Below are 26,493 nucleotides of genomic sequence, written 5' to 3' on the forward strand. Positions count from 1 at the left end.
TTCGGGCACTGTCCCCTGAGCTTGTCTTCCCAGCCCTGCCCACTCCCCCATCCTTGAAGTCTCTCCACAGTCCAGGCAAATCCCCCATTCAGTAAGTGGCTGCAGGAAGCCAAGGGTGGGCCTCAGGGTTAGCCATGCCAGGTCACTACCAACTTCAAAGGGCAGGATCCAGCGCCCCTCGTTCCATTGTTACAACTTTTCCTAGAGCCCACTGGCAATCAGGTGCTAGGCCGGTTTTGGGGATAAAAATGAAGGTGACATGGAGGCCCCTGACCTCAAGGGAATCATGGTCTTATTGACTGGAAATCCTTGGATTCAAATCCTAGCTCTGCCACTTAATGGCTCAGGCCAATTACCAAACGGTTCTGGGTCTCAGTTTCCCAATCTGTACAATGGGGCCACTCGTGCTTGCCTCACAGGGCTGTTGTGAGGGTTATATGGTCTGTACTCGGAAAGTCCTTGTCCCAGTGCTGATATGCAAAAAGCTAAAACAGCGCCAGGCACACAGCATCAGAAGAGTTAGTGTGCGGCCCTGGCCGGCGTGGCTCAGTTGGCTGGAGCATCATCCTACAAACGAAAGGTTGCAGGTTTGATTCCTGGTTGGGGCACATGTAAGAAGGCAAGCAACTGATGTTTCTTACTTCGATGTTTTCCTCTCTCCAGCCCCCATTCCTCTCTCTCTAGGAGCAATGAAAAAAATGCCCACGAGTGAAGTTTTTTTTTAAAAAAAAGGAAGATCTAGTGTACATAGGTCTTAGAGCATTTTATTACTATTATCATCATCATTATTATTATTCATAGGTCCACGTGACAATGGGCTCTGAAACGCTTTGCAAAGAGGCAACCACAGAAGCAAGGTCAGATTCAGGGACAGGCTCAGACCGACTTCTGGCTGTCCTCGCGCTGCTGAGTGCCCTTGCCTGAGCTTCTCCCAGCCCCCACATCATGAGGAAGAAGTGCCACAGGCCCGTGAAAGCCCTCCCCCTGGCCCTGTCTCTCAGGAGGCCAGCAGCACTCCTCCAGCACCGCACCGGGATGCTGCAGCCGGGCTGCTTAGTGCTGGTTTGTTGCTGCTGTTGTTTAGGGGCTTTTTGTTGTTGTTCTTTTATTTTGGGGAGTTGCTTTTGAGCCAGCTGCCACCTTCTGCTCACGCTAGGTGTCGGCAGGTGCAGGCCCCCACAAACCAGCGTGTGAATCTCGGTCTGCCAAATACTAACCCCATTGCACTCTGGGGCTTCTCAGGGCTGTGCCTCCCTCACTCGTCACTGGGACTAACACATCCCGCTTGTCGTGGGGATGAAATAAGAGTGTGTGTGTGAAACAACCGGCACAGGGCCTACAACGCAGGGGGAGAAACACTGCTGTGGCTGTCACAGGGTGGGGACCCAGAATGTGACTATGGTCACAGGAGCAACCAGTCTCGACACAGCCAAGAAGTAGTCCCAGCTAAAACAAGGCCAGCACTCCCGCCCCCAGGAAGATGAGGAAGCCCCCCGCCCAGAAATAAGGCCCAGCACAGCCGCCCCAAGGCCATCTTTGGGGGTGGCCAGCGCCTGGGGTACCCTGTGGAGCAGACGAGCAAAACGGAGGAGGGCAAAGAGGTGTGTGGGAGGTGAACAGAAAGCCCCCAGGTGACGCTGAGCCCCTCCACCCTCGCTGCTCAGCGCAGCACTGGGGCCTGCAGTGTCGGGGCCCAGAGGGACGCCTCTTCCTGGTTCCTCAGGAATATGTGTGAGGACAGAGGTATTTGGGAGGATGAAGACCTGGCTCCACCTCCAGTGGGGGGCTTCGCTTCACCAGGCAGGGCTGACTCGCCCCCCGAGCAGGAGTGTCCTGGCGAGAGGAGACGACAGGGCAGTGAGGGTCCTGGGCAGGCAGCTGGGTTCAGAGGCCACAACCCCACTCCAAAGCTGCGCGGGCTGGGGCCAGTCATTTAATCTCAATAATCCTCAACATCTTCTGCAGGGTGGAAGTGAAAATGTGATGTACCTTACACGTCACAGGGTGGTTAGGATCACCCATTGATAATGAACTCAGCACAGGGCTGGGAGTGTGGTTAAGCGTTAGCTGCTAAGACCAGAACCAAGACCACCAGTGCCACCAGCACCACCACTGCTTGTCCCTCTCTAGCTCATTCCCTGCTCTCCTCCTCACCAGCCAAATCAGGAGCCAGTCCCAGAAACATCTGAGTGCTGGGACCCGCCTGCCCATCACCACCTCCAGCCTGGCAGAGCATAGCTGCCAGCCTGTGTGAAATTCACCTGAACTTGACCACCCACACACCAGCCAGAACCCTAGCAGCTCCACCTGCCTTCAGAGCACATAGGTTCAACCCGCCTGTCTGTCAACAGGCGTTCAGGAGCCCACCCACAGGATGGCTTCTGAAGGTGGTTTGCATGCGCCCAGAATACAGAATCCTTACCCAAACCAGCCCCACAGGGAATGGTGTCATGGCAGAGTGTCTCCTGGACAAGTCTGATCACCAATACGGGCCTCAGTCCCTTCATCTAAGGGGTGAGGGTCAGGTTACAGTATAGGTGGTCCCTTCTGGCTTGGACATTGGATGATTTGATTTCTTTCAACTGCTACAAGGGAGAGAAGGGGTAGAGCTGGGTTCTGAGAGTAAACAAAGTAAAAAGCAAGGCTGCCTATTGGCACCAGTCTCCTATCGGGCAGATTCCAGGCTGAAACCCTGGCTCCCTGGCTCTGACTGGGGTTTCTCCTACCCACGGCAGGCCACCTCCCTCACAGCAGGCCTGGGGCAGCCAAGCCCACACAGAGGACCAGTTATGAACAGTCCACCTTGCAGTGGGCAGAGATGCTCTCCTGACTTCTCCTGAGCCACCCCCATGCACCCCAGCCCCACCCCTGGAGCTGGAGCCAAGGGACCTTCACCAGCCCCAAACAAGGCCATCTCTACTCTCCCAGCAGGTCCCTGGCCGCACCCCAGCAGGCAGTTCCAGAGTAAAAGAGGGCAGGGCCCCAGAAGCAGGCCTTCTGGATCCATAAGAAAAGCTCAGTCACCTGGCCCACCCATGCCCTCTCTAGAGGGTAAGAACAAATTCCTGAAAGCTGAGGACACAGGAGACCCATAAGAGAAGGGATTTTGGGTTGGCACACTAGTTAGCTTCAGGGCCAGGCTAGGGAGCCTGGGATCAACCTTGAGGTCACCTCAAGAGTGGCTTGACTCTGCTGAGGGACACCCCTGTAAAGAGGACAGAAAGGCAGAATGCTAGAGGTTACCTCCACGCAATAACCCAAGAGGACATTTACAACAGAGCACCACTGCCGTCCCATCGCCCAGGCGCCTCCTTTTCTGGGTAAGGATCAGGTGTGATTTGTCAACGTCCAGTAGCCACAGGCAGCTCTAAGATGAGACCCAGGTCTCCAGGGACCCTGGTACTTAACACACAATTGTTCTCCCTGTCCGGAGGGGACAGGACAGGGTCCTCCCAAGCATGTTTCTGGCCTAAGAGTGCAAAACAGAGTCTCTCCACGCCTGCTCCTCTGCTAAGTGCCGCCCACAGGGTCCCCACAGTAACGCAGCAGCAGAAGGCAGGTGACCTGAGGCCCTGCATGCTGGCAAGCTGGAGGGGCCAGAGGCTCTGCCTGGTCCCACACCTCCCTGGGTGCAGTAGCTAAAGACAGAAGTCTACTGACGCCCCTCACTCCAGAGCCCTTAGTGCCGGGGCTAGAAGAAGGAAAACTGAGGCCCAGGTTTTACTTCCTCTGAGGCCCCTGAACCCACACAAGAAGACAAGAAACTCCCTAAGATTTTCTGAAGTAGGGGCCCCAGCCAAATGCAACAGGCAGGGAGCAGAGGACACGTTAGCATGGCCAGTACCTCAGGACAGGAATCCAAAGTGGGCTGCGGGCCCAAAGAGGAAAAAACACAGCTGGACTGCCTCACAGGGAGTGGGGGCCTGTGCTGGCTCCTGCCACCCAGCAATCTGACACCCCGGGAAGGGGTGCCAAGCGTTTGGCAAGCTGGGACCCCATCCCGAGCCCAAGGCTCTGCTCTGGGTACTGGATTCAGGCCCATTACTGGAGCAGCCCTTAGCGACTCAGAGGGTCACCACCCAGCACCTTAGCATCTGCCAGACGTCTCCTGTGGGACTGTGGTTGTCACATCCTCTCCAAAGGCATGCACTCCCAGGGTTCATCACATCCAATGTCTGCTGAGCACCTACTATGTGCCAGTAGGAGGCTCCTGAGGACTTGCCTAGGCTCAGGGTATAGGAGCACATCTCCTCCCTGAGCCTGGGCCTCCCAAATAGAGAAAACACACAGCTTTGACTGTTTCAGGGGGAGGGAGAAGAGGCAGGAGGTAAAAGATATCAGCAAAGTCACAGTCTGGCTCAGCACCTTCCTGGCGAGGTGTACAGACAGCCCCTATTCTTCTGTAGCGCCCTCCTCGGCCAGCAACACTGCAGTGTCCTCTCGGCTGCTAAAAATGCACATCCTCAGGCCCCATCCCAGACCTCCCAGATGACAGGCTCTGAGGATGCCGCCCACCCCACCCCACCCCACCATCTGTGCTTTAACAAGCCCTCCAGGTGATTCTGATTGACATTCAAGGTTGAGAACCACCGTCCTCCCCCACAAGCCAGCCCTGTCCTGCTCCAGGGCATGAGTGTGTCCAAATCTCAAGAGCTCTGCTTTGAGGAGCCCCGGTAACAGATCCCTTACTAGGGTGGCCCAGGAGACCCCACAAATACACCTTCAATCACCCTCAGAGTCCCAAGTCACTTAGATTAGTGACATCCCCTGAGAACCCTCCAAATGTCCTCAGAGCCAAGAGTTTCACAACAGTGGCCAAAGCGAGTGTGATGAGGCTGCCAACTCGCCTGTCCTTTGCAGCTCTCTCCAGCCCATCCTCTCTACCCAGGTGCGCAGTGAGCGAAGTGAGAGCTGAGTGGCCCAGACTCAGGGGGAAGGAAGAAAGTGCCAGAGCCAGGAAACCTGGCGGGGACAGGAAGACATATCTGGAATCCCACTGGCTGCCCCTGGCCTCTTCCAAAACTCTACACACAAAGAATGACTAACTTCCAAATGCTGCAAGGTGCCACCGTGGGATGGGAAACAGAATCCACTTAGAGGCATTCCCTAACACAGCCACAGTAGCTTTCTGTCATTGCGTATGTGCTTCATCAAGGAGCAATAAAAGAACAACTGCTACCCTGGGAAAGAAAAGATGGCAAAGTGGTGTGAGTCCCTAGAACCTGACTCCTGGAGCCTCAGGAAAACAGGGCACTGAGGGTACAGGTGCCCCCCGGGAACAGGAGTCAGATGCCGAAAACCCACGTGGGAGGAAAGAAAAGAAACCGAGTCTAACTTCTCCTGTCCTCCCTCATCAAACACCATCTAGTCTTTGAGCTCAGGGCACAGAGTGGCCACCACGTAACACAGAGCACCACTGCAGAGGCGGGAAGCCCAGCTTCCAGAGCCACCTGCCACCTGCAAGTGCTGTGTGACCTGGGCCAGCCCCCAGATCCTCCAGCCCCCCACCCCTGGCTTCAGTGGTCTCATCCATGAAACAGGCTGCTGAGTCTGTCTCAACAGCTCCGGGGTGTCCGAGCCTTGGGAGAGGTGTGAGCAGAGGGGGCAGGGTGCACAGTGGGCATGATACCATTTGTGTAATCTTCTAAACAGGCACAAAAAGACAACTACACAAGCAGGAACTATAGAAACATGTGCTTAGCATGAACACACCAAACTGGACAGGGGGTAATGCCAGTGAGGGAAGGGAACAGCATTGGAGAGAAGCAGGCAGAGGCCTCAACTCCACCTATAATGTTCACGGTCTTTGGGAACTGGTCTCAAGAGCAGAAAACCTAGAAATAACAGCTGTGACCAGCTGAGCCTTTGCAGGCCTTTCTAAATGTCCTTACCCCCAGCTAAACCTCCTCATAAGGGTGCTGTACAGATTAAACGAAACAGTATCTGTGAACTGTGCCTGGCCTCTAGCTCAGTACCAGGTTAGTCCGTGCTGAGGGTGGGGAGCTGGGTACTCAGCTCCATATTCCCAGATATGTCCTGAGCCACAAGGTGGCTGGCCCTAAGCTGGGCCTTCTGAACCAGCAGCTTCTGCAGAAAGGGAATCGGGGCAGAGACCCCAGCCAGGCAGCCCTGGGGCCCACCGCAGCCTCACCACCTGTGCCAAGCCGGGCTTCCAGCCAGGCCCACTGAACTGAGACACCCGTGTGGCATTCCTTAATTTTTTTAAAAGCTAATTATATACAATAAACCTCTAACTTTACTACTGCTTAACTTTAAAAAAATGGGTGGCTTTCATTAGGGCTAAAGTTTGGGAAATTATCCAAATTTCTAAAGAGGGGTCTCGGGGCCTCGGGCAAGTGAAACCTGCTCTGCATAGTCCCACCATCGTGAAGGGCAGGAAACCGGGGTCTGGCCCCGCTTCCCCTGCTCCGGGAAAGCAGGATCCACGAGCCGCCTCCCCCAGCTCCCAGGGCCAAGTCTGCAAAAGTACTTTGGGTTCCTGGAAAGAAAGGCCTTTCCGAAATATCGGGAACTCCACTGGAAAGTGTCGTTATATATTATCTGGAGGATGTCTGTGGTGTTTGAAGGGGAGCCACTCCTCCGTGAAAATCGAGACAGTGGCCAACAACAACAAAGGGGCTTCTCGGAGCAACACACGTGCGCGCACACACGTGCTTGACTCGCATGCCCACTGACAGACCCAGACAGACACAGGGGTCAGGAGAGTGGGACCTTCGCAGAGCGGCCGCCCCGACCCTGCTCCCCGCTCCCCACGCCCCTGGGGATGGTAGGGATCCTGTTTCCCGTGTTGGGACTTAGAGTTAAAAGCCCCACTTCTCTCTCCACCCCCAAACCACAAGCTGTTCCCTGTGGACGTTTCCACATGGGACATAAGGACAAAAGATAGAGTCTGCCTGCAGCAAGCCCCTCCCACCCACATGCAAGGCTTGCTGCCTCTCTTCCCAGATGGCAAGCCAAGTTCCACTACGAGACCTGCCTGCAGGAGGCCACCCACCTCCACGTTCCCTCCCCCGGTATAATTTCACCTACAGAGGATTTGAAAATAGAGCTGAGCACCGCTCCACTCTACGCCCATCAGTTATCATCAGCTTTACAGATGGCTTTAACAAAATAAATCTTCAGGCCCATAACAATGCTCCCCAGCAAGCCCTGGCCTGGTCTCAACACACAGGCCTGTGACCTCCCCCTGAACAGCCCCATACCACCAACCACCCCAACACAGGAAACGCGGGGCAGAAAGAAGGCCGCTCTTCAGGAAGGCTCCCCTCCGCCCATGGTTGCTGCTCGGCTGGGCCCTCAGCCGAACCATCTGCGGCCTTGCACTTAGACCTGGGCAGCAAAGGTGCAAAGCTGGGGGCCAGGAAGGGCACTGTCTTCTCCCTGGCCTGGCCTGGCCTGGCGCACAAACACTTACCCCAACCTGAACCCCCACGTCTTCCTTCACCAACTTTCTTAACAGTCTCAAGGCTTAAACACAAACCTCTACCTCCAGGTTCACCTGCACAGGCTTTTACAACCCTAACAAACGCTGAGCCTCAGCGACCTGGTTCAAGGCCTGTTCGGTCCCCCTGGTGACCAAACAAAGGGAGCAACAGGAGCAGGTGGCACTGAAGGAATCAACACAGCAGAGGAGGAGGATGTGGCTGAATCTTCAAGCAGGGAAGCCAGTCGCAAAAGCAGGGGTCAGCTCTGTGGAAGCCACTGGGGACACGATGGGGTGGGTGGGGGGGCTTCCAGGTTGAGGGAACCCGAGTCTCTTCCTACTCCTGACAGTCTGACACTTTCTACTGAACATGTGGAGAAATACAACTAAAATCCTCCACTGCCTTTTCAACCAGGAAAAAAAAAATACTTCAGAAAGACCCATGCCCAGAGCCTCACAGACCCGCCCATCAAAGACCTGGATTCCAAACCCACTGCACCCGGCTCCGGCTGTGAGGGAGACCTGGGGAGCCACTCACCCCTTCTGAGCCCCACCTGTGGAAGGGGGCGGGGCCTCGCAGCCGGGCACAGTGTGGCCGATAGAAAGAAAACCACAGGTGAAAGCATAAAAACTTAAAATCATGAATCGCATGAGTACTTGACTTTACAACACCTTGAACTGCTGCGTTTTATTTCATTTACGTAGGCCTCGTCTCTCCATCACAACGAAAACTCCAGAATAACTAAGGCTGTGTCTGCACTTCCGGGCAACAGACAGGCTGCGAGGTCAATCCCTCTGAGTTCGTTCCACACCTGGCTTACTCCTGGGCTGGCCAAAAAGTCCGTTTGTTTTCTCCGTAATAAAAGACACGTTTTCCATTTTCACCAATAATTTCGTTGATTTGGATATTTTGAGTATGTCAGCTATCTCTGGTGTGGTAGAACATTGATTGTTCACAGTTAGGGTCTCAATTTCATGGCTATCAACTTCAGCTGGTCTACCCGACTGTGGAGCATCATCCAATGAAAAATTTCCAGCCTGAAACTTCGCAAACCACTTCTACCACACTCAATCAGTCACAGCACGTTGTCCATACCTTGCACAAATGTTGTTCTTGCATGTCAGTTGTTTTTTACCTTTCTTAAAATAATAAAGCATAGTATGCTGAAAATGCATATTTTCTTTCATCGCCAATATTAAAATGGCTACACAAAAATCCACCACTTTTGATAAGTTTTTTTAAATGCACTCTGACATGACAGCTGTCACAATACAACCTAACAAAATTGTTTCAAATGAAGTTAACGACAACTAATCACTACTAGAGCTATTTTATGGAAAAAACAAACGCACTTTTTGGCCGACCCAACAGCTGGTCAATTTGGGCAAGTTACTTAACCTCTCTGAGCCTCAATTTCCCTGTCTGAAACAAAGAAAATAACATTATCTTCCTCAAAGCATTGTTGACCAGACGGAAGTAACACAAACCATGCAACCTTCTATCAGTGTGAATGAACTGTTAGTCTTTTTACTTATTTGGGGAACAGAGACATTTTTAATAAACACTGATTGGTTGGTTGGTTATAAAACAGTTAACTCTTACCCTGGCTGGTGTGGCTCAGTGGATTGAGCACTGGCCTGTAAACCAAAGGGTCGCCGGTTTGGTTCCCAGTCAGGGCACACGCCTGGGTTGCAGGCCAGTTCCCCAGTGGGGGGCGTGGGAGAAGCAACTGCACATTCATGTTTCTCTCCCTCTTTTACCCTCTCCCTTCCCTGCTCTAAAAATAAATAAGAAAACAGTTAACTCTCCTATCCAGCCTCTTCTTCTTTCTCTCACCTCCTTTCCCTTCCCAGGAGGCGAGCAGTGCCGACATTAGCTCCCAGATTTTGGACTTGTGAAATGCTTTAAATCAAAATGGAAGGTTTCCTCTAAGCACCAAGGGTACCAGCACCTTCATCCCCAGCCCTTTCTCACTGTGAGGCTGTGAGCCTGTCATTTTTTCTAAGCTCAGAATCTTCCTCTCGCAAGTGTGATCATCCCACATACCTTACAAGACTGCTGCAAATGTTAAATGTGGCTCCTGACAGAACATGGCTAACACACAGGCCATGTGCAAGAAGGGTTTCTGTCCTCCATCCACTGTCACTGTGGGTGACAGGCCTGGAGAGGACGCTACAACCTCTCACTGAAGAGTGGATCCCAGCCCAGTAACCCACTGTAGCCAAGGACCAAGCAAGTGGTTTCCAGGGTAACAGCATCCTCTGCATCTACTCCCCATTTCCATCTCTGGCTGCCTTTTATTCTCCCCCCACCTCTGTAGTAGGCTAAGTCACCTTTTCCCACTATTGCTAGGCAACCCGAGATGATATAGCTGCCTCCTGGGGGAAGACCCTGGCCCTCTCTTCCCTTCCCCTCTGCCATGCCTCAGGCCCTGGAGAAAGCCCTTCTTGATTATTTTCCTCTTCCATTCTCCCACTCACTCACCGTGAACCCATATCCCTGACCTTGGAGTAAACAGTGTGGGGGAGAAAGGAGCACACAGATGAGAGGAAGAGGGACTCGGAGGGCAGAGAGCATCAGAAACTCATGGGCGGGTGCTTAGCTCCGGGAGGTGGGATGACAGGCAACTGTCATTTTCTTCTATTACTAGCATTTTCTGAGGGCTTTTTGAGCTATAATTATTACACCACAAAAGTCACCCATTTAAAGCATACAATTCAGTGGTTTTTAGTGTATTCACACACTTGCCCACCATCACCACTACCTGATTCCAGAACGTGTTCACCACTGGGTTTTGTTCTGTATGTCTGCCTTTGGTTAAATGCCCCTTAGGTACAGGAATATTTTGTTTCATAAGCAGCAGTGTGAAGTGGTGAGGAGGCGAACTCCAGAGCACACGGCCCGGCCTCAGATCCCAGGCCCCCTCTGGCTGGCTGGATGACCTCGGAGAAGGGGTGCGGCCACTCTGAGCCGGTCTGCTCATCTGTGAAGCGCGTTAACAGCAGAACTCCTCCCAGGGTTAGATTCGTTACTGCAGTGATACTTAGCATGTGCTCACAAAGCGTGAGAAGCTATGATTATTATAAGAAAAAGAATTTTTTAACTTCAGAAAAAAAGTCCAGTCCTGCTCCTGGGAAGATGAGCCTGCCCAGGTTGCCGGGGACTGCCATCGTTTTTCGAGGTTTGTCTAGGAGGGGCTGAAGGTGGGCTAGAGCCTGTCACTCCCCTCCACCATCCCCTCTGCAACCCAGGTTGCCATTGGGAGTGGCTGAATGGGGCACACAGAGGGGCATGTTAGGGTCATGGCTTTGGGGACTACGCATTACTGCACCGGACTCATGGTGTCCCACACATTGAAATCCTGCCAAGTAAATCCCAGCCAGGACATGACAGGGGGACAGCAAGTGAGGCAGGGCAGAGAGCACCTGACCAGCCTTCTCTACGAGTTCACCTCCTACCTGTTGGGAAGGAAGGATGCTGGGACTTGACACTCAGCCTGAGAACCAGTAAGAAAGCTTGGCTGTGCGTTAAGAGGAAGGTGGGCTGCCAGGGTTGCTCTGAGCCCTGGTTTGCTGGGTCTCCTGCCCCTGCCACCCCCAAGCTCCTTGCCTCCATCAGGGTCAGGTGTGGACAATGTGTGCTTAGCAGGATGCTGGCACCTGGGCTGATGGAGACAGAACCCTGGGCTGAATCATGGGTCCACCTGGGGTGACGCAGTCTGACCAGGACTAAGGAACCAGGCTATGGAGGTTCCCTCTACACTTGGCCTCTCAGGCATGGTCTCTGGGGCACTGGTGGGCCCTGGGACTGCTCTAGTGTCCTTGATGAATAAGCCCAGCTCATGAGCCTTCTGCAGACTTGACCACACTGAGAGGGGATAAGAGCAGGGGATTGGGGAAGGTGCCCTCATACCACAGTTCCTTGGCCAAACACCAGGTCCCAGGCAAACCTTGGCTGGTTACAAGCAGGGGCAGCTCACACGGTGTTAACTGGCTGGAAAGGTCCCAACCACACCTGCACCAAAGGTGTGGGGCTACAGGGCCCCGCCCTGGAACTGTGCAAACAGCCTGGTTTCTCCAAAAGGTGAGAGAGCACAGCTCTAGTAGAAGGAAGGAGAATGGGAAAGAAGGACAATGAGTGAGAACAATAGGAGGACTGTCCCCAGGCTACCGGCCCTGAAAGGAAGACGGGCAGTTGCCCCCGCTGGGCCCTCCCAGTCTTCTCCCTGACCCCTCCTGTCCTCTACACAGGCACACACAGCCTGGCTGCCTGGGAAAGAGGCGGCCTCCCAGTGAAACTGCCGTCCTGCCTATCCTTGGAGGTCAAGTCCACGTGTCCCCCAGCCCTTTGCCTTCTCCACCCCCGCAGGCCACAGTGCCAGCTCCTGCCCAGCAGTGACCATGGCATTTGTCTCGGCCACACTTCTGGCCATTATAGGTGCAACCTAGTGCAATTCTCTGTCTTTCTGGCTCCTTCTCCACCTAAACCACAATTTCCATGACCTCACATGGGTAAAGCACCTGACACTTAAGAGGGGTTCAATCCTTGCTCAGTAAATGACTCCACGAGAAACTATCAACGTTCTCACACTATTAAGGGACTGGCAGGTGGGGAAACAGACTCCACAGTAGGTGCCCTAGAGACACTGTGACTGTGACCAGGTCCTGGCTCAGGCTCTCGCCACCCCGCCCTGGCTCCGGGCACAGAGGAGGCACCAGGTCTGATGTGACAAGTCCTCCAGCCAAGTTTACGGTTTGTGGCCACTGGCCAGGTGCCCAGCCCCAGACCTTCCTCAAGAAGATGGAAAGAGGGAGCCGGCTCCCAACCACAAACCCCAAACTACAGGGTGCTCACTGGTCTGACCTCCTCCAGAACCACCTCACAAAGAAGGGCCCAAGGGTCCGGGCGTCCTTCCGCCTCCCACCCCACCCCACAGTGGGAACAGCCTCTACCCTCTCCTCAAGAACCCAGACTTCAAGAAATGTGTTTCCTCCTTTTCCATTTGAAAAGGCTGGTGACCACGGACCCTGTAAGAACCTTCTAGCCTTACTCCTGCAAGCTCATCCTGAGTGACCCTAACAGCCCCTGAAGGTCACCTCATTCCTCAAAACCGGAATGTCCGGTTCTCCAGGCAGCCCAGGCCTTCTCGCACCTGCCGGTCTGAGGGCGGCCGAGGTGGCAGCCAGAAGCAGCCGGCCCGCCTGGTGTGGGCCAGCTGGCCTCCGCGCCCTGATGCTCCAGGCCCCCGTCCGTCTCTCCACCGGGCTCTGTCAATCACTTGGGCAACCAGTGGGACACCTGTTTTCACTGCACCCACATGGAACAAGCATTGGAGAGAAAGCAGCTGCAGCAGGTCCTGAGGCACAGCAAGGCCGGGCAAGCTGCTGGGAGAACGCCCAGCCCAGAACGCCCCCGCTACTTAACAGTGGGCCCGAAGGCACCCCCGGCTGTGTTTTCGAGAAGATTCCTAGTTTGAGGTCATCGTACATGCCCTATAACAGGCTAACAAGCACTTCAACATGCATTTCTCCATCCTGTACATCTAGGAAATAGGGAAAGGCTGAACAGGAATTTTACACCATTCTAGAGGTAAAGGAACTGAGGAGAAAGGTCAAGTGACACTGACTTCAGGGTCAGAGGTCAAGGACAACACAACTCCCTAGGCAACCTCGGCTCCTTCTATGATGGGTTTATATACTGCACCCATCTCAAAGCATATTGGGTAAAGGCCACAGACACTCTGGTACCTCAAAATTGTTAACATTTATTGAGCAGTGGCTATCTGCTAGGTGCTATGCTGAATTCCCTGCATACATTACCCAGTTTAAACCTCCACCCAACTACATCAGGCAGGAGTGATTATCGTCTCCATTTCCTCATTCGTATCATCCAGCACAGAGCAGGTAAGTGACTCACCGAGATCACACAGCTAATCAGTGCAGCGGCCAAGATTTGAACCCACTGTGCCCAGAGCATGTCTATCTGCAGGGCCTAGAGCCAGACGCAGCCCCAGGATAGGGTGGGTGGTTTCTCTGGAATGTAAAGCATTTCATCCCTATCTCTACCCCCCAGCCCAGAGTTAAGAGCCATGCCTGACACCAAGTTATTTCTTCACCGCCCTCTAAGAGCCCTGACTCTTGCTAGGCACTAGGGATTCAGCAGAGAACAGGACAGGCTGGGTCCCTGCCCCACTGGCACGGGGTGAAGCAGGCAGGGGTCAGAATAGTGAGGAGCCAGAGGGCAGACGCTAGGGCTAGTGCTCTCCTCTCCCAGGTCTTATTTCCGCCAGGCACTGCCCTGGCTTCAGGGGCCCTCATCTCCGAGACAGGCAGGTGTCTTCTCCCCATCTTTGCAGTCCTCCACATTGAACAGCGAGTAGCCTTGGTTAGCTCCTGTGATGGTCACGCAGTCCAGAAGCAAGTGTAAACAAGGAGGCCTCTCTTCCTGTAACCTGGCTTTCCAGCCTTACTCCACAGGACGGCAGAATCCGGACCCGGGCCTCTCTACAGCCGTGTTCTTACACCTGCCAGGGCTGCCTCTATCTCAACATCCATTAGCTCAACAAATATTGATTAAGGTTCTACATGTGAGAAACCCCAGGGCTGGCGCCTGTAAGATACACAGTAAAGTAGAGCATCCAGGATTCAAGGAGGAAGAGAGAATAAAATTTAACAGCAGAAGCTGCCAATTTGCATATCTTCTCCATCAACAGGGAAGGGGAGGGTTATTAGCTCCTTTTTTTAAAATAAGGAACTGAGAGAGTGACAAAGGTTGAGTGATTTGCCCAAAGTCAAAATCCTGAATCTGTAGTCTGGATGCAACTCAAAGACTATGCTCTCTCCAGCCTGCCCTCCCTCTCCACCACACACACACACACACACACACACACACACACACACAGAGGAAAAATCCATGGGAACTGTGGTCGACCCAGAAAGATAGGCGCCCTTAGGAAAGGTGACTTTGGGGCTCAGCCTCAAAAGTCAAGAAGATTATGAAAGCCAGTAAACTGCTCGAATGCACTGAATTTTGTGTCTGAAGCCAGGGAGGGAGCCCAGCCCCATGAACTCTGCACTGAAGCATTCTTGGAAGATGGAACAAGCAATGGCCAACAGCCACAGGTTCACCTCCTGCCTGCACAGACCTCTACTGGCATCTGCATCAGGCCTCACCATTCCCAGAGGAAGTGCTTCTACCAGGTTATTTAATGCAATCCCTGTAAGAGCCCTAGAGGGTTAGCAGGGCAGGAATGCAGCCCCTTTACAGGGGAGGAGAAAACAGCAGTGTCAGACACCTCATCTGCCTCGTCCATGGCTCTGTCCACAGCACCTTGAACACAGAGATGGTGCTCCAAAAGTATTTGTTGAATGAGCTAATAAAAGCTCAGAAGCAAAATGACTTGCCCAAGTCACAAAGTTATGGTTGCACCAGGGCTAAAAGGAGAGTCTTCTGCCCCCAACTGCACTGTGTCCTCCCTCCCTACACCCCGACTCACTCTTGTGCCTCCATCTGGAATGGTTGTACTCTGTCCACTTGTCAGCTCTGGTCCCTCTCAGTCCTTGCTTCCCAGGGTAAGCAGGAAGGTGTCAAAAGCAGCAAGTTAGTTTATGTCTGATTGTCCACACATAATACCACTTATTTACTCGCTGCTGAGAACTAGGTGGAATCTACAGATAAGGAAACTGAGGCCCATGCAAGGCAAATTCATGGCAGGAAACAAACTTTGGACTAGATTTTCCAAGCCAGGCTCAGAGCTCGTCCTGTCCCAGCACCCCCTCCCACCCTCCCGCCAGAACAGGTGTTGGCTCCTGTTTGTTCAGATTCTGGCAGATCTGGATGCCAGGCCCAGCCTTCCTGCCTCCTTCAGCAATAAGGGACAAGTGAGGGGAAGCTGCCTGCCTCGAACATGGCTGCACCCCAGCCCCCCTACACACCAGCGTGGGACTCTGGGCTGGTTAGCTTCCCCCTCTGCCCCTCATTTCCTCATCCTCATGTGTGCCTGGCTCATAGAGCTGCTGGGAGTAAAAACTGGAACAATCGATGTGCCTAGATGAGAGCAATGCCTGGCACACATCGGCCACTTGCCCGGACAACTGGGCAAACTTTGATGTGCCTAGTTGATTACCAAATTTCCCACAAGACCCCCTTCCCACCTGGGTACCCAGAGGCCTGGCACACACCCACACCACCCAGGCCAGAGTTTTATGAATGTGTGTGTGTTACATGTATATACACAGAAAAAGAGAGACGATGTAATTTTTCTTCCCAACTATATTTAATACATTCATTCATTCATTTGATCACACTGAACAAACAGTATTGTGCAGATTTCCTGGTCAGTGCTGAGGAGACAAGAGTTCCTGCTGCCCAGGAACTTAGTCCTCCCACAGTCCTTAAAAGGACCTAATCCCTAGCTCTGGGGCAGTCCTGTCACTCCTGCTCCTCTGTGTACCTGTCACTACTAGGCACACAGTAGGTACTCCAGGTACACAGTAGGTAAACAAGGACCCCCTACACTTCTCACTCTCCATCTTAGATCCCAGATCCCAAGGCATCCACCAGCCTAATCCTACCATTCTTGCCAATTAAAATCTATTCCCAAAAAGGCCTCACCATGAATTTTTTAAAAGCCCCTCTGTCTTACCCCCATGGGAATTCCTCAATTATCCACTCCATTCTCTCTCCTCTAATGCCCAATTGTCCCAGGAAATAAGCGGGTGAGTGGGGGCAGTCCCATCTCTCCCTAGCTCTCCTAGAGGGGGCAGACAGGAAGCAAAAGAGGGGTGTTAAGTAACTGTGGCATTTCGAAAAAGTTAGCTCAGAGCCAGGGGACCTTCCAATGTCATATAGGGCGGGACTCAGCAGAAGTGGGCCTGGGTCTCAGGTCACCTGACTCTGAGGAAGCCCTTTGTGCATGAGTTTAAATTACCTCGCTTGTCTGATGAAGTGAGTAAAAGGGCTTAGGATTCCTGAGTGAGCTAATACAGGATGCCTTTGGCTGAAAAAAAAAAAAACTTCAGTCGGCTCCCTAAACTCCCCCCCCTTTTAAGTTTAAAAAAGGGAATGAATGTTACCATTTTTGGACATGAGCGTTCTCCCTCAAGCCCAGCCCTAACCGCACTATCCAGAGGGACGCGCCATCCTGTCCCCCCCCCCACCCCATTCCCAGATCAGCGGGGGTGGGGAGGCGGGGGGCGGGGACGGGGGTGGGGCAAGGAGGGACAAAACGAGGAGGGACCGGATGGGAGCGGGCAGCGGGGGAGGAGGGAAAGAGGGGTGCATAGGGTACGTGGCCGCCTGAGGCAAGAGCTCACGGCGCAGGCAGGAAGCAAAGGCTGTGTTGGGGCGCTCCCCCACCCCCATCTAAAGAGTGGTTTCTGATCTCTTCCTGCCACTGGCCACTGTGCCGATGTCCCATCGTCAGCTGCAAGCCTTGCCCCGGTGGCGGAGTGCGCACCCGGTATCAGCAGCCTGGGACGCGGCTCGGTGGCTAAGCAGAGGTCCCCATGACTGACCCTAAACATTCCCCGGGAAAACTCTGCCCTAGAGCCCCTCGACTCAAATCAAGCTGCCCAAATTCGCTTTCTCCCAGAATGAGCATGGATCGGAGGGGCAGGACACAGACTCAAGTCCACCTCTGCTCTCAGCTACCAACCCACTGAATTAAGCAATTAAAACGGTATGCAGTCCTGATCCCGCCCCCACGGGGCCCGCCGGGGAGCCCACTCACACCCCTGCCTTTTCTCGGCCCCAACCCCGCTTCAGCAGGTCCACCTCCAGGCCGACCCGGAGGCAGCTTCCAACCCCCTCGGCTCCCTCTTTCCCATCTGTCAGCCGGCTGGGACTGGGAGGCGCAGGGTCCGGCGCAGTTTGCCCCCCACAAGTACCCAGTCCAGGGCGGCCCAGGAAGGGCGCTGCCACCGCATGCCATATGGAGAGGCGGCCAGGGGGCGGGGAAGGGAAGGGAGAATCGATCCCGAGCAGCAGCCACCGAACTGGGGTCTCAGCCTCAGCCTCAGCCTCCCAGGCACCGCCCCCGCCCATGCCCACGCGGGACTGGTGCGGAGGCAGCCGGGCGACACAAGTCACCGGCCCCAGGGAGACCCGCCTGCCGGCGGCCCCACTTCCCCCTTCGCAAGCTCTGAGGCAGGGGCGCTCCGCCTTCTGCCCCGCGCCTGTAACCCAACACCCCACCTAGCAGCGGCCGCGCATCCCCCGCCCCCGTTCGTGCGCGCCGGGAACCGGTTCCCAGCCCGAAGCCGCTAGCGCGGCGGGCGGAGCTGGCCGGGGCCGGGGGCTGCGGCGGGCAGGGGCAGCTGCTGACCTTTCTCTGCTGCTTTTCCCAGGCCGGGTCCAGAAGCAGGTCTCGATCCCAGTCCTCTTCGGGCTGCATGTAGTCGTTGGTTTGCTGGGAATCATAATGGTCCATGATGGTGCGCGCGTGCTAGGGCTGGATTTCTTCCTCCACCTTCTCCCAGCAGCGGCGGCGGCGGCTGCTGCTGCCCCGGCGTGGGGAGGGAGTCAGGCCGGGCTGGGCTGGGCTGGGCTGGGCTGGCGGGGCCGGGCTAGCTCCCCTGCGCCCTGTTCCGCCGCGGCGCTGCTCGCGAAGTCTGCTGCTGGCGGCGGTGTCGGCAGCAGCTGCTTGAGCTCGCGAACTGCCTGCCTCAGGGCGGGCGCTTGGACCTAATCCCCACGCACACTGAGCCGGGCAGACACTCCTGCGCTGCGGGAGCCAGGCGGCAGGGGCGGGGGTAAGGGGCAGAGAGCCCTCCCTAGGTTCTCCATTGGCCAGGCCGAGTTGCCCAAACTTCCCCCCCATCGCCTCTCATTGGGAATTCCTGGCATCCGTCAGCTGGGCCACGGCGCATATAGGTGGACTTCCCGGCGCGCACGCCCCCGCCCACTCCCGAGGTTCCCACTGCCCCGAGGCTCATGTGACACCACCTTAAGCTACACGGGGCAGAAGCTGGGGGACGCCTCCCAGAGCTCAGGGACCGAGCTGCAGGAGCCTCCAGGGATTGGTCACACTCCCCTCCGCCCGAAGGTCTCAAACTCCGGCGCGCCGGCGTTATTGCGCTCCCACGCGCGCTCCAAACCCAGGTGGCCAGGGACTGGAAAAGGGCCGTGAGGGAACCCAAATTAGCATTTCATTTTCTGTTTCCCAGAGTTCGGAGAGATGGACACCCAAGGAAAAGGGCGGGGAATGCGGGAATGGAAAGGAATTTCCTGACTCCGCTGCCGCCACTCCCCACCCCGCCCTGCCTGATCCGGCTGACCCCTGCCCTCCGGGAGCCAGGTTTCGCGCCAGACGAGTGAGCTCGGAGGACACAGTTTTCCCGCCTCGCCGCAGGGTCCTTTCCCGCCCGTCTTTGGGCTCAGGACACCGCTAAGCCACGAGGCTTCCCGGAGGCAACTACCTCGCCCAACTTCCCGGGATGCCCTGCCAGCCCCGGTGGGCTGGTGGACCCGGAGCTACGCACCCCGGCTGCATCTTAAAAACTGGAAGGAAGGGCCTTGACTGATGTACCTACCCCACTCCTCCGGCCTCTGCCCCACCACGCACACCTGGAAGATGGAGAGACTGAGGCGCCAAGAGTTCAGCTTGAAAAGGGATTGAGCAAGTTCTCAGGACTCCAGAAGCCAACCCTGTAACCTTATGCCAAAGACAAAGGCTTATTGTTATTGGAGGAGGAAGGAGGGCAAGACTGACTATAAACACCTCTAACTTCTGAGTGCCTGCCTGCGCCTCTTTCCTCGGACCTAGTAAGAGGAGGGTCTAAACACCTGCCCAAGAGAGACAGACACGTGGGAGAGGCAGGCATGCATCCTAGTGGGCTCCTAAGAGGTGGGGGTGGGGGGAGGGACCCAGCAAGTAGACCTGCAAAAGCATATACACAGAATGGTGCTTAATTTGTATATTTGTGGCCCCGAGGGATGACTGCGTCAACTGCAAAAACAAACACAACAGCGACAGTCCAGAGGTGAAGGAAGGCGTTGGAGGAAAATTCACTGACAGGAAGAGCCATGAATTAGGATCCCCGAAAGGCCGCAGATGTAAACGGTGAAGAAAGTGCCTCTGACTCTCAGAGAGGGCCGGCTGATGCTACTGTAAGCAGATATCCGTGCTCCCTGCCTCATGCGTGGACCACCCATGCTTATGCAAGTGTTACCCGTCAGCACTGTGCTTGCCACAAGGCCCTGACTGAGAAAGCACACTTCTCCTGAGCCGCAGGGACCGCAGATTTATAGGAGATTTTATAACTGCCGCTAAACTATGGCTCTAAACCTACATAGAGGGTAATGATGCTGCTTTATCCACTTATTCACTCAATAAATATCGCTGAGCACCGTTTGTGCCAAGGGAGGTGCTGCGTGTTCCGGAGAAATGGGAAAGACACGCCCTCTGCCTCTGTGCCACCCAGGACAAACAGACACAGAAACAAACACCCAGCGCAAGGACCTAGATCTGCCTGTGGGGGCGCGGAGGGACGCCCAGCCCAGCCCGGGAAACCAGGCGCCCGGTAAAACTTTTTGGAGGAGGGAAATTGACATGAGTCTTTAAGCACAAGAGTCAGCCAGACAAAGAGGAGTGTGGGAGGTTATTCCAGGCAGAAGGAACAGTGTGAGCTAATACATGGGGGCAGAAACTGCATGGTGTGAAAGGAATGCCTACCATTTCATTGTGGCTAGACTAGAAATTCAAGGGGCAAGAGGCGGAGCTGCAGATGTGGACAGCAGCCAGACCATGAAGGGCTTGTGCACCAAGCAAAGTGTGGGACTGAGGGGAATGAGGCTGGCTGGAAGCTGTGACACTCAGTTGCAAAGCTGTTGCAATAATCCAGATAGAAAACACTTAGTCCTTTTGGGCTACAGTAACAGAGTACCATAGACTGGGTGGCTTAAACAACAAACTTGTATTTCATACACTTTTGGAGGTTGGGAAGTCCAAGATCAGGTCCAGTGTCTGATGGGAGCCTGCTTCCTGGCTCATAGATAGTCATCTTCTCTCTGCATCCCGCTGTGGCAGAAGGGGCAGCGACCTTTCTGGCGGCTCCTTATAATGACGGTAATCCCATTTGTGAGGGCTGTGCTCTTGTGACTGTTACCTCTCCTAATACCATCACACTGGGGGTTAGGATTTCAACATATGAATTCGCTGGTGGTTGAGTCTACAGCAAATGGAGAACAATGGATAGACTTAGGAGATACAACTGAGAAGCCCAGGAGTCTGGAGGTGAGGATGAGAAAGAGGAATCTTTGTTGCCCTCAGCAAATGTCCAATAGGGACAGACCATGCACTTTACCTGTATCACTTTATTTAAGCTCTGCCCCTGAAATGAGAATCATCTGTGTCTTACAGAGAAAACCAACTAAGTCCCCAAGAGCTAGCCAACTAGTCCAAAGTTACACAGGCACATGTAGCTGCTAAACCCACGGTTTTAACCCAGTGGTTCTCAACCCTGGATTAGTCTGACAGCCCCCTCGCAGGGATGTGTGGCAATGTGCGGGGTCATTCTTGGTTGTCTCAACTGGTAGGCGACTATTAGCATCCAGCAGAATGAAAGCAGGGCCACTGCTAAACGTCCTGCAGTAGACAAGGCAGTCTCCCACCAGAAAGAATGATCTGGCCCAAAATACCGAGGCTGAGAACCTTTGCTTTAACTGCAGTTTCTTTTTTTTTTTAACAAAATATTTCATTTATTTATTTTTAGAGAGAGGGGAAGGGAAGGAGAAAGTGGAAGAGAAACATCAGTGTGTGGTTGCCTCTCACATGTTCCCCACTGGGGACCTAGCCTGCAACCCAGACATGTGCCCTGACTGGAAATTGAACCAATGACCCTTTGCTTCACAGGCCCGTGCTCAATCCACTGAGCTACACCAGCCAGGGCTTAACCACAGTTTCTGGTCTGAATGATCTGGTGAGTGGTGGGAATACAACCACTGAGATATAAAGACTTTCAGGTGTGGGAGTGGACTCATGGATGGAGTTTGAGCACATTGAACTTGAAGTGCTCTGAGAATGGCCAGATTCAGCTCTCCAGAAGGAACTTGACTGCATAACCCCAGCCTTGGGGAAAACAGGGATTTGAGAGTCACCTGTTCAGGCGCAGTACTGACACCATGAGACCATGCATGAGGAGTGCCTGGGTGGAGCTGAGAGGAAGACCAAGGACAGAACCCAGGAAAGCGGTGCTTAAACAGGGAGTGGGAGGAACCAGAACTCCTGAGGGAGGCAGAGAGGAAGTAAATGGCCAGTGGACCGTGGAGCGTCTGGACCACATGGTGTTGTAAAAGTCAAAGTAGTGAACCTTCAAAGTAAGAGGAACTGGCTACATCAAGTATTCTTTGGATGTGACCATTGGAAATTCCCTGGTGGCCTTTGATTGTGGAATTTTAGTGACATGGCCAAAGCTGTGAATTTAAGAGCTAATAGAAGCTCAATAAATGGAGACAGTGAACCTAGAAGGGAAAAATATTGGGCAGTAGCTAGTGGAGGAACTGGGTTCAAAGGAGGAATTTTTTTAAGAAGAGAAGAAACTTAAGATCTCTGTAGTCTGAGAAGAATTCAGTTGAGATTAAAGGCTTGGAAATGTAAGCTAAAGAAAGTTGAAGGATAGCACCAAGTTCTCATGTAGACAGGACCATGTGGGTTCAAGGAGGCAGGCTAACAGATGGACCAATAGGAAGAGGAAAGCCCCTCATATTCTTGGAGTGGGGAGGAGAAGGAAGGATGAGCAAGGATGCCCATAAGTCTGTGGGAAGAGGGTAAGAGAGTGGGTTGAGCCAATAGCTGATGAGCTTGTCTTCTCAATAGGGAGGAGGCCCTGAGGGGTGGACCAAAGCTGCTGAGTTGACCAACCTTCCTATCCAGGACTCATGAGTGACCATCACACTCATGATGTTAGTCCTACTTAACACCACCTTCTAGAGTGAAACAGTTACTAAATGTGTTGATTTCTTAGGGATACTGAGGTACATGCATATTTTTTTTAACATCTTTTTTTTTTTTTTAGTATAACACAGTGAAATGCATGAATCAAGTGCACTCATCTCAGGCATGTAGCTCAGTGAAGTTTCACACGTCTGTGCTCATGTGAAGTATCTCCAGTGCACCAGGGTTTCTCGTGCCCCTTCCTGGTCTGTACTCCCAGTCCACGTAGGACTTGCACTTATTTTTTTAACTTAATAGAAATGGAAGGTACAGTATGTGCACTTTGGTTTCTGGATTTTCACTCAATTTAATGTCTATGAATTTGTTTATGTTGCAGCTTGTATTAGTAGCTAATTTTTTGTTTGTCTGTTTGTTGTTTGGGGATGTTTTCCCTTATGTAGTATTCCATTGATAAGCATCTCCTCAGTAGTTCATCCACTCTCCTGTCGATAGGTTTTTTTTCTTTGCTTCTGGTTCGGAGCTACAACAAATAAAGCTGCCATGAACATTTTACGTGTTTTTCTAGTGAACATGTGCATTCATTCCCAGTAGGTATGTACCTAGGAATGGAATTGTTGAGTCATGCAGTAGGTATGTTTCATTTTAGTGTGTATTGCCAAACAGTTTTTCCAATTGGCTGTAACAATTTACTCTCTAAGCAGCTGGGTATAAAAATTTCAGTTGCTCTGTATCCTCCCACCACCCTGTATTGTCAATTTTTTAAAAAAATTTAGCCAGTAGCCCTGGCCGGGTAGCTCAGCTATTTAGAGTATCATCCTGATATGCCAAGGTTGCAGATTTGATACCCATTCAGGGCACATACAAGCATCAACCAATGAATAAATAAATTAATAGAACAACAAATCAGTGTTTCTCTCCTCCCCCCCCCTTACTCTCTCTCTCTAATAATAAAAAAAAATCAGTAAGAAACAAATAATTTTTCTCCCTGGCTGGTATGGTTCAGTGGTTGGGTGCTGGCCCGCGAATCAAAGGGTTGCTGGTTTGATTCCCAGTCAGGGCACATGCCTGGGGTGCAGGCCAGGTCCCTGAGGTGCGGGGTGGGGGGGGGGTGGGGACATGTGAGAGGCAACCACACATTGATGATTTTCTCCTTCCCTTCCCCAATCTCTAAAAATGAATAAATAAAATCTTTAAAAAACACAATTTTTATTAAAGTTAGCCATAGAGATAGGTGAATAGTGGTCTGTTTTTGAGAGATTTACTCTTTTCATGTGCTTATTGTCCATTGTCATCGCTGCTGTCATTGATTCTAACAGCAATTGATTCTCAATATATTAGCTGCTTGAGATAAGGGACAGTAGCAAGCATACATTAATTTCTCCACATTTAGTTTATTCCACAAATATTTACCAACCAACTGCCGTATGCTTACTGCCATGCTTGGGGACTGAGGTGCGAAAGCGAACTGGAAGGTGTGGCCCCGTCCCCCTTAGAAGACGTGGCAGATGCTCAACAGATATTCCATGAACGACTGTTTGGGGAGGCTGTTTTGTGTGCTTTGTTGGGAAGCTGAAGCAGGTCTGTTCCATATGAATTTTCAATGAAAAGCTTAAAAAACACTCTTTTAAAAAAAAAAAAATCCCTGAGGTCACGTGAGCAGCCAAAGCGGAGTGAAGTGAGATCATGAAGGAAACCGGAGGGGTCTTCTGGAAACAGTCCTGACCCCTTCCTCCCCATGCCGGTGCCAGTAAGTCCCTTTTACTCACCCCGCCGTGTGTAACAGGTCATGTAAGGGCCCTGCGGGGAAACACAAACCAGCAGGGTCTCTCAGTCTGGAGATCTGGGGATTTCCTTCTTGGGGTCCTGAACCTCTGACCATAGCCTAATGGTAATGGACTCCCTGCGGGCTCTTCCTAAGAGTTAAAAGCACAGCGGGGCTTGCACAGGCCGGGAGGGAGGGACCGTCACTGTGCTTTAGGGGGTTTCCGGCTCACACGGCCAGAGACCTCAGTTGTGTTCCCAGTCCCAACAGCAATCTAACCCATGAACTCGCTCTCCCTGACACCTATAGCAAACCATTTATAACTGAGTAAAGCAGAGAATTCTATCTATGGCTTTACTAAGCAAAGAATTCTATCTATTTACTAAAATGTGGATAAAAGAATCCACATTTTATCTCCTAAAGTCCCCGTGTGGTCTCATCCCCACCTTTCCCCACACAGCCTATCACAGGGCCTGAGACGTAATAGGTTTCCCACTTGGATATTTGCAGAATAAAAAATGACTTAGTCAAATTCCATCTCTGTGCCTCAGTTTCTCCCAGCAACCCTGGGAGGCCGTGGGAGCCCAGTTCTTTGCCACTGTCCACTGAAACATTCCTAAGTCCTCTGGCCTCTCAAAACTCCAGTGCCAGAGAAAGCTACTCGGCTGTCACCCTCATCATATGCCCCAGACATCAGGTCTCAGCCCTCATCAGGCCTGAGTCCTGGGCCAACAGCACCAGCGAAAGGCTGCTTGTCTCTGGGCCAGTCCCTGCCCTTCCCACACCGGGCCAGTCAGGGGAGCAGAGAAGACGGCGGGCAGTTTCCTTCCTGCCAGCTCTGTAGTAAAAAAGGCCTGGAGGAGGCAGGAAAGGGTCTTGTTCCCCAGGTCTCGGGTCTCAGGTCATGGAACGAGGCACGTCTGGTGCCCTCTTTCGCAGCTTTTTGCATATATCTCTGCTCCAAATTCCAAGGGTCAAATCCAGGCAGGGTGCTCAGAACTCTCCACCTCAGCTACCCTGAGGTCAGCTCTGTGAGCAAGAGATAGTCATAGCTAATAGCTACCCAACCTAAGCCCTGGGAGAAGGGTGGGGAGCTCTCCCCCACCTATCTCCAGTTCCAAGCAAATACCAGAGCAAAAACTCCCAAATCACAGCTGGGAAATTCCAGTGAGTAGGCGCCTCCTCCCCCACCACCCACTTTGGGAGCTGGCAGGCAGAATCCTTGCTGGGGAAGTCGATTGCAGGGGAGTCTGATTAATCCCAGCTCCACCCCCCACCCAACCCTCCCAATAAGCAACAGAAGCTCAGTCCTACAGGCCTGCCCAGGTCACCCCCCTGTACACAATGGGGTGGATTTTGGGAGCAGGCGTCCTTATCTGGGAGGCAGAGGAAAAGCCCTGAGGTAAGAAGACCTGAGCTCACTGAACTGGTTCTTCACCTGCAAAAAAACGAGAGTCCTGTACTGCCCAGGTAGGTGATCTCTAAACTCTGAGCCTGGACAGGAGGGGCCGACTCTTCTGAGACAGTGTTTCTCAGTCTTCAGTACTAAGCAAATTCCTTTAGAAAGGATACAAATTCTCACAAAGTTACTTCATTTTTGTTTTGATGTTCCTTAAATGTCCAAAGACATAAAAAAAAAACAACTAGATACAAACTTCTTAAGGTTTTAAATTTATAATCAACAATAAGATCAAAACAAGCTTACAATTCTCTCTAAAAGACACTTAAGACGAGTAAGATTCAAATTAGTCATATTAATTTAACTGCGACTGTTGCTATTTGCTGAAACTAAACTGCTACTCCCAGCACGATTTAAGTTCTCACCAGAGCAGGTGGCTCTTTACGCCCAGGACGCCTGCATTGCCATGTGCCAGAGGATGACTCAGTTCTCCTACCACATTCTCTATTTGAACCACTTCGTCAGGGCACCATTTAACCTTCACTTGGTGGGAACACACTGTAATGCATTAGTTCCCCTCTGCTGTTTTCTCATTAGCACTCAACAATTAAAGTGATTTTTTTTCCTTTTTAATCATTTTGCTAGTGGAATCCTTCTCTCAGGTTTTCACATCTTTATTACAGAAGGAGAATCACCTTCATCCACCTACTCCACAGGATGGCTGTGAACATTCATTCATTCATCTGACATTATTTTTTTTTTTTAGATTTTATTTGTTTACCTTTAGAGAGAAAGGGAAGGAGAGAGGGAGAGAAACATCAATGTATGGTTGCCTCTTGTGAGTCCCCTCCCGGGAACTGGCCTGCAACTCAGGCATGTGCCCTGACTGGGAATCAAACTGCGATCGCGTGGTTCGCAGGCCCGCACTCAACCCACTGAGCTACACCAGCCAGGGCTCATCTGACATTATTGACTGAGTGCACACCATGTGTCA

General features: G+C 52.7%; 1 protein-coding gene across 3 annotated transcripts in view; it reads right to left on the reverse strand.

The window, feature by feature from the left end:
* The window catches only part of ACTN1 (actinin alpha 1), an 86,747-nt gene extending 68,563 nt beyond the window's left edge, over positions 1 to 18,184 (reverse strand). For 2 of the 3 annotated variants that reach the window (XM_037158637.2, XM_037158639.2), the window contains exon 1: positions 17,770 to 18,184. In XM_037158637.2, coding sequence (XP_037014532.2) covers positions 17,770 to 17,874 — 105 coding nt within the window. In that variant the 5' untranslated portion in view covers positions 17,875 to 18,184. The remainder of the gene's footprint in view (positions 1 to 17,769) is intronic. The other variant, XM_037158636.2, reaches the window with a different exon arrangement.
* Between the last annotated feature and the right edge of the window lie 8,309 nt (positions 18,185 to 26,493).

The sequence above is a fragment of the Artibeus jamaicensis genome, unplaced genomic scaffold (assembly GCF_021234435.1).
Source record: "Artibeus jamaicensis isolate MK-2021 breed Jamaican fruit bat unplaced genomic scaffold, CSHL_Jam_final contig_851, whole genome shotgun sequence".
Classification (NCBI taxonomy): Eukaryota; Metazoa; Chordata; class Mammalia; order Chiroptera; family Phyllostomidae; genus Artibeus; species Artibeus jamaicensis.